General features: G+C 38.4%; 1 gene segment (V, D, J or C); it reads right to left on the reverse strand.

The window, feature by feature from the left end:
• Positions 1-1163: 1163 nt before the first annotated feature.
• Positions 1164-1689, reverse strand: LOC122444175. The segment is given in 2 exon segments: positions 1164-1492; positions 1576-1689. Coding segments are annotated over 2 exon segments (381 nt in total).
• Between the last annotated feature and the right edge of the window lie 9188 nt (positions 1690-10877).

Here is a 10877-nt window from a genome sequence, read left to right on the forward strand (position 1 = left end):
ACTGTGAACTGCAGGAACCCCAGATTTCTAGCTTGGAAGCTGCTTGTGCTAACACAAGGCTAACAAGGCTGCTTGTGCCAATACAGTTTATAATGAATAAGGTTTAAAGTCTTCCTTTGTCTTTTACACCCTGTCCACCATTATACAAAGATGCAAGGCTTTGGATGGTAGTAGACAGTTAGAAGTGTGGTTTGAACCATTGCAGCAGGTGTCCTCTGACTCAAGCAGCCTGTGTGAAGATTTCCCTTACTCACTTGGCCTCCTGTCTCCAACTGGAAAGGTAAGAACTGACAAAGAAGCATGGTATTATTATCTCTAATTTCAGGAAATAGGAATTCCAAAAGCTTAAGTTTTTTGCTTACAACTGAATAGCTGTAATGTAGTCAGATCAGATTTTTTCTGATCCCATATCTCCAAACTACCCTGATGTGTCTTGCAAAAAAAAAAAAAAAAAAAAAGTGTTTTTTAAAAAAATTAATGTATTTCAATTGGAGGCTAATTACTTTACAATATTGTAGTGGTTTTTGCCATACATTGACATGAATCAGCCATGGGTGTACATGTGTTCCCCATCCTGAACCCCTCTCCCACTTACCTCCTCATCCCATCCCTCAGGGTCATCCAAGTGCACCAGCCCTGAGCACCCTGTCTCATGCATCAAACCTGGACTGGTGATCTATTTCACATATGATAATATACATGTTTCAGTGCTATTCTCTCAAATCATCCCACCCTCGCCTTCTCCCACAGAGTCCAAAAGTCTGTTCTTTATACATGTGTCTCTTTTGCTATCTTGCATATGGGGTCATTGTTACCATCTTTCTAAATTCCATATATATGCGTTAGTATACTGTATTGGTGTTTTTCTTTCTGACTTACTTCACTCTGTATAATAGGCTCCAGTTTCATCCACCTCATTAGAACTGATTCAAATGTATTCTTTTCAATAGCTGAGTAATATTCCATCATGTATATGTATCACAGCTTTCTTATCTATTCATCTGCCGATTGACATCTAGGTTGCTTCCATGTCCTGGCTATTATAAACAGTGCTGCGATGAACATTGGGGCACACGTGTCTATTTCAATCCTGGTTTCCTCAGTGTGGTTTTGTGTGCTGCATTCTGCTTCCTCCTGTGCATTGATGTTCTTGTACGGCCACCCTATGCAGTATTCTCTTTGTGCCTCTCCAGGGCACAGAGGTACAGGGCCGTGTCTGCAGGCACCACCTTCTTGATGTACAAATTTGTTGTGTTGGCTGTATTATCTGAGTAAAACCGTTCTGTGGCAAAACTGGCATATCCTTTTCCAGAGGACCCCCAATGTCTGTAGAGAATATATTCTGGCGCCTGATTTGGATACTGTCGATACCAGAGGAGACTAACGAAGCTTGTAGATGAAGTATGATAATTACAAAAGAGGCTCACAGTCTTCCCCTCTGCTCCAGACACTTCTGTCTCCTGGGATCTGATCCAGTCTGCTCTTCTCGGCCCTGAAACACAAAGCAGACCTCAGCCAAGGCTCACTCAGTCTCCCCCAGGAGGGCAACTCAGACGCAGGACAGGACTCAGTTACCTGGAAGGGCCAGTACTAGAAGTGAAGTGAAGATAAACTTCATATTCATCATTTCTTCTGGATCTCTTGTTAATGAGTTTACGTTATTTGGTGACTGCTTCCAAGAGGACAGTGTCTCATAATCAAGTTACTGGGTTTCAGGTCAGAAATGGGAGGAGCTCAACTGAACTACATAAGGAGATTTTTTTTTTTTTTGAAGAAACAGAACTATCTTTTCTTGCAGAGACTTTGAAAAACACTGGTTCTTTGAAATAATGTGAACTTCCCACATCTCTCTAGACTTATTTTTTCATGTTTGTGAACAAGATGAAATGGAAAGTATAAATGCTAATTGTCCACAGTGGTAATTCCTGTAGGTTGAGGTTATAGGTGTTTCTTTAACTTGGTTTTCTTTCTTTCATTTTGTTTTTATGACAAATAAACACTGGTCATGTAATTAGAATATTTCTTTTGGTGACAGGTTACTCTTTTGAGATGTAAATTCTGTTGGTTCTTGTTAACAGAAGGAAATAGGAATGAATGAAAAAGAAACTGTTCCCATTTCAGCTGCGTTTTTCACTCCAGGACTAAACTAAATCGCAAGCTCTTCATATCCCTGAGCCAATGACCAGCTGTGAGAGGAGTTACCATGTTCTTGGTGTCTCAGGGTCTTCTTGAAAAAAACAGACAAGAGACAAAAAGTCTTACACCGGTGTTTTCTTTCGGAAGTCTAGCTGGGTTCACCAAAGAGAGAAAAAGAAAAAGGAGGGGGTGGGGGGGGGGTGGTCACAGACTGGAATGGTAGGGCAGCTCCTTAGAGTCCAGAAAGGGCAGAAGAGCATGTTCGGTTTGACTGGTGGGTGAGACGACCTGCTGCTCATAGAGGTCTGTGTTTTAAGTGACATCAATGCCCAGAATGCCCTTTGTGTAAATGCCCTCCTTGTGTAGCTCTGAACTAGTGCAAAGACATGTGCTCAAAAACTCCAAAGGAGGTTTTGGTCATGAAAGATGCCTTTCCATCAAGGCACCAGATGGATGTATTTTGAGATACAGACTCAGGGCTGTGGGAGCTTATAAAAACTCATTTATGTTTTGAGTGTATCTCCTGAGGACTTTCTGGTTATATTGTGAAGAGGTGGGATACCCTGGATTCAAGCACGTCAAACAAGGAAAAAAAGAAGCAGGGGGTGAGGAGAGCCTTAAAATTTCTGTTGAATAAGAAACATACTTTTAAACACAGAAGCTTAAATAAAGCAACATAGTTGATTTAGTGGGAATTAAACTAAGAACACTTGAGTAACAAGGTGATGGCATGGTTCTGTTTCTTTAACTTAAAGTTATCCTATAAACACTGTTGATATCACCTCATAATCTCTATATTTTTGAATGTTGAGTTTTAAGCCAGCTTTTTCACTCTCCTCTTTCACTTTCATCAAGAGGCTCTTTAGTTCCTCTCCGCTTTCTGCCATAAGGGTGGTGTCATCTCCTTACCTGAGGTTATTGATATTTCTCCCAGAAATCTTGATTCCAGCTTGTGCTTCATCCAGCCTTGCATTTCTCATGATGTACTCTGCATATAAGTTAAATAAGCAGGGTGACAATATACAGCCTTGATGTACTCCTCTCCTGATTTGGAACCAGTCTGTTGTTCCATGGCCGGTTCTAACTGTTGCTTCCTGACCTGCATACAGATTTCTCAGGAGGCAGGTAATGTGGTCTGGTATTCCCATCTCTTGAATTCTCCACAATTTGTTGTAATCTACATAGTCAAAGGCTTTGGTGTAAACAATAAGGCAGAAGTAGATGTTTTTCTGGAACTCTCTTGCTTTTTCGATGATCCAACGGATGTTGGAGATTTGATCTCTGGTTCCTCTGCCTTTTCTAAATTCAGCTTGAACATCTGGAAGTTCATGGTTCATGTACTGCTGAAGCCTGGCTTGGAGAATTTTGAGCGTTACTTTGCTAGCATGTGAGATGAGTGCAATTTCTGAAAAAGCTGACTTAAAACTCAACATTCAGAAAACTAGGATCATGGCATCTGCTCCCATCACTTCATGGCAAATAGACGGGGAAACAGTGGAAACAGTGACACAGACTTTGTTTTCTTGGGCTCCAAAGTCACTGCAGATGGTGACTGTAGCCGTGAAATTAAAAGACACTTGCACCTTGGAAGAAAAGCTATGACCAACATAAACAGCATACTAAAAAGGAGAGACTTTACTTTGCCGACAAAGGTCCGTCTGGTCAAAGCTATGGTTTTTCCAATAGTCATGTATGGATGTGAGATTTGGACCATAGAGAAACCTGAGTGCCAAAGAATTGATGCTTTTGAACTATGGTGTTGGAGAAGACTCTTGAGAGTCCCTTGGACTGCAAGGAGATCCAACCAGTCCATCCTAAAGGAGATCAGTCCTGAATATTCATTGGAAGGACTGATGCTAAAGCTGAAACTCCAATACTTTGGCCACATGACGCAAAGAACTGACTCATCTGAAAAGACTCTGATGCTGGGAAAGATTGAAGGCAGGAGGAGAAGGGGACGACAGGATGAGATGTTTAGGTGACATCACTGAATCAATCAACATGAGTTTAAGCAAGCTCTGGGAGTTGGTGATGGACAGGGAAGCCTGGCATGCTGCAGTCTATGGGGTTGCAGAGTTGGAGATGACTGAGCAACTGAACTGAACTGAATCTCTATATTTTAGAGTATTTTTAAAAATATAGTCTAACAAATAGGCTCCATCCTTTGGGTGAATATTTACATTGTTTTTGAATATAGCACCTCAAGTTTTATGTTTATCATTTTCTTTTCTTCTAGTAAATTTCTTCTTTAGGAAAAATTCAGTAGAATTCATGGGATTCATGACTATTTATATATCCATCTGCTGAGAGTGAAAAGGACCTGCTTTATCCTGATGAGTTGTTGCCAAGAATGACAAGGGGGCTGGCCAGGTAAAAACCATCCCAGGTTGTCATAGAAGGGCCCTGCATTCAGCCTAGATGTTGGAAATCTCATAAGCTCCCCTCCTTACCATTCATGAAAGGAGTATCTAAAATTATGAAATATTTCTAACAGATTGAAAAGCAGATCAAATAATGCAATAGACTTCCTTTACCCACCACATGAATTTTATAAATATTAAAATTTATCATAACTTATGAACATTTATATATGACTGTATATTTAATGCATTGGAGGCTAAGTGTCTAACAGGTCTTGTATATGGGAAAACTTGAGGGCATGTGGACTGTAAATTGCTGAGCGTAAGATGATTTCTACAGTGAATAATGAGTTAACACTGTGATTTTTATTTTTCAGTTCTTGGCCTTGTACACTTCTTGAGGATTAAGGATCAGGGGAGGGTGATAAGATAAAAACTTAGTTTACATACAACTTTTGAGGAACACACCTCCTTCATTAAGGAAGGCCATTTGCAGAAGGATTAGTTATCAGCCTCCTAGACCTTTTCTTCCTAGGACTTCAAATGAAAAAAATAAATACTTTGTCTTGTTCTTCCTGTTGTCTTTACTTTATATTTGCCATAGGGTTTCCTATTTCAATTTTGTAGCCTTAATTAAATTAAAGCTGAGTTCTTATCCCATCCCTGGCTTCCGGTTCTTTGTGTAGAAAGAAAAGGAAGAAAGAAAAATGGGCAGAGAGGTGTGTGCAGGCTGAAGAAAGGCAGCAACATCCTGGTACATTATACTCTGTTTCTTCCTTTGAATGATTATCTGCTGTTTTCCTACTCTGTCTCCTCCTTTCCTGGGCAGTGTAATCAGAGCTGTGTTCAACTTGCAATGCATGTTCTTAACACTGATGAGCCCAAGTTGTCTTTATTGTCTGCATTCTTCTACAGAGAGGGTATTAGAACACTCCACTTACAGGTTAGTCTTTAAAATCAATTATCAGGAGAAATAGGTCATTTTGTAGCTTTAACACCTTCCCAGTTTAAGGGATAGCATTAATCTGCAGTGCTTTGAAGAGCTAACAATAAAAAATCTTGTTTTAATGCCGTGTCATTTGGTCATGTATTGTTATAATCCAGCAACACTGTATATGTCAGATAATAACCATATAATGCAGTTTCAGTTTCCTGGGATTTTGGTATTTTAAAATGAAGCATATTGCATTTTTTCTCCTTGCAGGCAGTTTAAACAGTAAGGAATATTATAAAGCAGAAAAATAATAAATAGTACTAAGCCTTTGGGCTTCCCAGGTGGGGCTAGTAGTAAAGAACCTGCCTGACAATGCAAAGAGATGCATTGTAGATGTAAAGTAGATGTAAAGAGATGTAGGTTCAATACCTGGGTCAGGAAGACCCCCTGGAGGAGCAAACGGCAACCCTCTCTAGTACTCTTGCCTGAAGAATCCCATGGACAGAGGAGCACGGGGTCACAAAGAATAGGACACAACTGAAGTGACTTAGCACACACAGTACTCAGAGACAACTATCGATAAGAGTGCTGCAAACATTTTCGTGTTGTTTAATTCACATGTTACTGTGAACATGTTATATTATTCATGTGTCAAACATGCTATTCTGATATTTTGTTTATTTCTCTGATATAAAGTTGTGGTCATGCTATGCATAATCCCCCCCACCCCCCAGCCATGTATTGGAGAAAGCATAGCTTTTGGAGTTGGATAGTCTTAATTTCAAATTCTATCAGTTATTTTTACGGGGGGATACCTTAGTCTTCCTGAAATTGCGTTTCCTGATCTGTTAACAGGAAATAGGAACAATGATCAATCAGAGTTATTTTGAAAATCCAATGAAGTAATATTTGTAAAGTACAAGAAAGAAAGAAAGAAAGTGAAGTCACTCAGTCGTGTCTGACTCTTTGTGACCCCATGGGCTGTAGCCTACCAGGCCCCTCTGTCCATGGAATTTTCCAGGCAAGAGTACTGGAATGGGTTGCCATTTCCTTCTCAAACAAAGCACACAGTATCTACTCTCATCTCAATAAACAGTTGTTTTCATTACAAACTCCTTGTAAATACAATAAATATGATGAAAGAATATTTCATGGAAAAATATATCAGAACTCAACCAGGCTAAGCTTATGTTAGTTTTGCATAACTTAGGTTGGCTAACACTTGTTTTCTTGGGGGGGAGACTGCTTAAGATACTAAGTGTTCAAATTAATGTGTATTAGCTTAAGAAAATTCTACTATATCATTTTCATGAAGCACCTAGTATAAGCAACAACTCTCAAATCAAGGGAGTGAGTAAGAATACTGAAAATAGGGAAGAAAAACTTTCGTTTGAATCAAGCAACGATGCCTTGGTTTTCACTTTTTGTTCTTTGCTAATAGGTCCAGCAAAAATGTTGCGGGGAGAACTCTATCTGTAAATAAGTCTATTCTAGGTGGGACTAGAAAATAAAAAATAAACTGAACTTTTAATCCATCGATGTTGTCAGGCAAAGTCAATGATGGGTGGTACACATACTAGTTGTTGGTGCAATCCTGGTAAAAGGCTTTCTTTCTACCACAGGCCATGATGGTGTGGTAATGGAATTGGTATATTCTCTGAAAACATTAGCTATGCTGACTTCCATAGCAAAGAACTAACAGAGTGATATGAGTTGGTCTGAGCTGAGACTCATTAAGCTTCATGAGTAATTGTCAGCATGGGCACTAGGATCTTGACCAATAGTTGCTTTTCCTTACAGCTTGATTTTGAATGCATGCTTGATTTAGCAAGAACCCCATCTAACAGTTGCAAGAGCCTCAGTTGTAGCATTTGGGTCCCAGCTGCAGGTGACTAGAGAGCACCGTGCCTCCGCTGCACAGAGGTAGGTGGCTGAGTCTCCGGCTCGGCGACTGTGATGTGCAGGATGCTGAGAAGTTCATTTCTGTCTAATGTGCCTCTTAATCTTCCTGACTTCTCAATCCCAGTTGAAATTAGTGCAAATAGAAATGTGGGAACTTTCTCTTCCTGCTTATACCAATGCAGGCTTTGAAAGTTATAGTCACTTTGTAACTGCAGTTGAGACTTGCATTGCTTCCCTCATGGACAATCAGAGATGGGGGGGCTCTGCATCACGTGGTGATCACTCTTCACCACTGTTTAGAAAAGATCAATAAATAAATTTATCAGAGAAAGAATGATGTCAGGTCAAATCTTGTCAGAGATCATAAATATCCTCCAGTAAAAACATTAGATGCTCCCAGATAAGTCAGAGTGAATTTCACTTTTCCCCCTTCTGTTTTCTGAGGATTAATCCTCAGATATTCCTGACTGTCCCTCATCTTTTACATTAATAGTTGTGCTACTCACAGCTCAGTTGAAGCCAGAAGATCACTAGCGAAGCTTGTGGCCACGTCTCTATCCTTCACGTCTTGGGTTTGTTTTCACTGTCCCAAGCTTTCCTTTTTTAAACCAACACCATCTCTTTCTAGCACAGGTGTGTGCATGCATGTGTGCACATACACATACACACACACACATACACCACAAAACGGAAATAGCAATTTGACTGTTCATCCAGCCAGGAAAACAAGTATCATTTAGCTCTAATTCAAATTCAAATCCCTTCCATGAGTTACTCACGGGAGTTATTTAAAACAGAGCACTGCCATCTTGTGAGCTGGTGAAGAATAGCTGTAAAGGTGAATCCACGTGTTTTATCAGTGATGACAGCTTCTTCCAAAATTGAGTCACCATTGAAGGACAGCCTACTCAAAGCTACTCATACCGCTAATAGTGGTTGTGGCTCAGTGAAGGCAGAGGGAAACGGTATACCAGAAAGTTGGAAAATGCTGTTAGTTCCAGGAGGAACCCACGCTGTGGGGTGAAGGGCTGAAGCATTCTATGGAGAGCTGCAACAGAGGAACAGCTGGGGAGAGAGGCAAAACTTCTTTCCCAAAACGCCTTTGGAGACTCACTATTGATCTCATTATCCTGGATGACATTAGAGCCACTAGAAAATAAGCAACACATCGATACTCCCAGGGTCTTCAAATTTGGAATTATTAAATATAAAATATCTATGTATGCAACATGAAAAAGATAATAAAGGAAGTCAACGATGAGAAAAGAATCAAGATGATAAAAACTGGCTAGGTGGATTGGATAAAGAACCAAATATAACTTTCATAAATAAAATAATGTAATTGTTGGATGTAGTAATTCAGTGGATGGGCCAAACAGTAGAGTAATAGAATTAAAAGGATAATTCATGAATTGAAAGATAGATGTGAATTTTTGTGAATTCAGTATAACATAGAATCTCCAAGAGAGAGACCTGAGAGTCTACATTTTTTAAACCAGCAACTCAGGTTATTTATATAAACAGCCACATTTTAGAAATATTGCCAAGTCAAAGAGAAGATTTTAAAAGAAGTCAGAAACAAAAAAAAAGTTATTGACAAAGGAATGGCAATGACACTGAGCATATGTGTCAAAATCAGCAATGGAAGCTATAATATACTGGAAAATGTCTTCAAAATGCCGATAGAAAATAGCTATTAACCTAGAATTATGAGTAATAACCTAGAATTACGAGTAAACTATCTTCGAGAATGAGGTTGGAAAAAAGAAAGAATGAGGTTGAAATTAAGACTGCAGACTTTGTCCCCAGCAAGGCTTCAATTCTAAAGGGTGTACCATAGGAAGAAAGGAGCAAAAGCAATCTCTCAGAATGAGACTCCCCTGGTGGTCCAAAGGTTAGGACTTTGAGGTCTCAATGCAAGGGGTGTGGGTTCCATTCCCAGTCAGGAAACGAAGATCCCTCATGCAGTTAGGTGCGATCAAACACACACACACCCACACACACACACACACACATGCACACGCACACGCGCACACACACAAAATTTCAATTTTGTTGTTTTGATAGATATGTTCAGATTTTTTTCTCATTTAAAAAAATTTAATTGGTGTATAGTTGATTTAAAATGTTGTGTTAGTTTCTGCTGTATAGCAAAGTGAATCAGTTATACACATATAAATATATATCCACATTTTAAAAACTTCTTTTCCCACAAAGATCATTAGAGTATTGAGAAGAGTTCCCAGTGCTATGGAGTAGGTTGTTATTAGTTATCTATTTTATATGTAGTAGTGCAGATATTTTTCTTGTCAGTGTTGGTGAGGTTTTTTCTTTTTTTGCCCTATGAAATCAACTATTTTACCTGTTTTCAATTTATTAGCATGAATTATTTCTATCGCTATAAATCTATTGTATCTTTAATGATATTCTCTTTTCTTTCCCATTCCTAATGTTGTTTATTTTATCATCTGCTTCCTCTTTCACCAGTTTTGCCAGAGGTTTATCAACATTATTTGTCATTTCAAACAATATTTTGTTTTTGCTCTATGTTATTAATTAAATTTTGTATTTATCATTCTGTTTGGGATTTATTTGTTGCCCCTTCTCTATGTTAAGTTGATTGTTCAGTTTAATGGACATTCAACCTCTTCTTTTCTAATACGTAATTTAGGACTAGAAATATCCTTTTAGGTATTGCTTTAGTTGCATCCCACAAGCTTGACAGGTGGTGTTTTCATTTTCATTGAATTAAAATAGTTTGAGTTCTATCATAAAATTTTATGTAGTGTGTTTTAAAGTATCTAAATATATGGCATGTTTTAATTATGTTTTTGTGGATTCTTTCTATTTCTGTTAGATTGTGTGAAGATATCAGTAGCTTATGAGTTTGGCTCTTTAGTTTTATTTTCTTTTCAGCCAAATTAGATTAATTTCTAATTGTTGGGTGTAGAGTTTGACATAATCTTAATATGAATATAATGCAATATAATGTGATAATATGGATAAGCCACATTTCATATATCTCTTTTTTAGTGGATGGACACTTGGGTTGTTTCAGTATTTTTGGCTATTAGGAATTATGCTGCTATGAACATTTGTATATAAGCTTTTGCAAACATGTTTTCAATCCTTCTGTACACACCTAGGAGTGTAATTACTGGGTCAAATGGTAACTCTATTTTTAACCAATTAAAGAACTGCCAAGCTGTTTTCCAAAGTGGCTGCATCATGTAGCATTCCTATTTCTCCACAGACTCACCAACACTTATCATTTTCCATTTAAAGAAAGATATGCCTATTCTAGTCAGTGTGATGTGATATCTCGTGATTTTGATCTGCATTCCCTAATGAATAATGATGTTGAGCATCTTTTCTTGGTCTCACTGGCCATTTACAGATCTTATTTGGAGCAATGACTATTCAAATCCTTAACCCATTTTTAAATTGTTATTTGTCTTTTCATTACTGAGTTGTAAGTTACTTTTTAAATATAGTTTCAATTGTATATCTTCATCAGATACTTGATTTGTGAATATAGTCTTCCA

This window comes from Cervus canadensis, chromosome 6 (genome assembly GCF_019320065.1).
Source record: "Cervus canadensis isolate Bull #8, Minnesota chromosome 6, ASM1932006v1, whole genome shotgun sequence".
Lineage (NCBI taxonomy): Eukaryota > Metazoa > Chordata > Mammalia > Artiodactyla > Cervidae > Cervus > Cervus canadensis.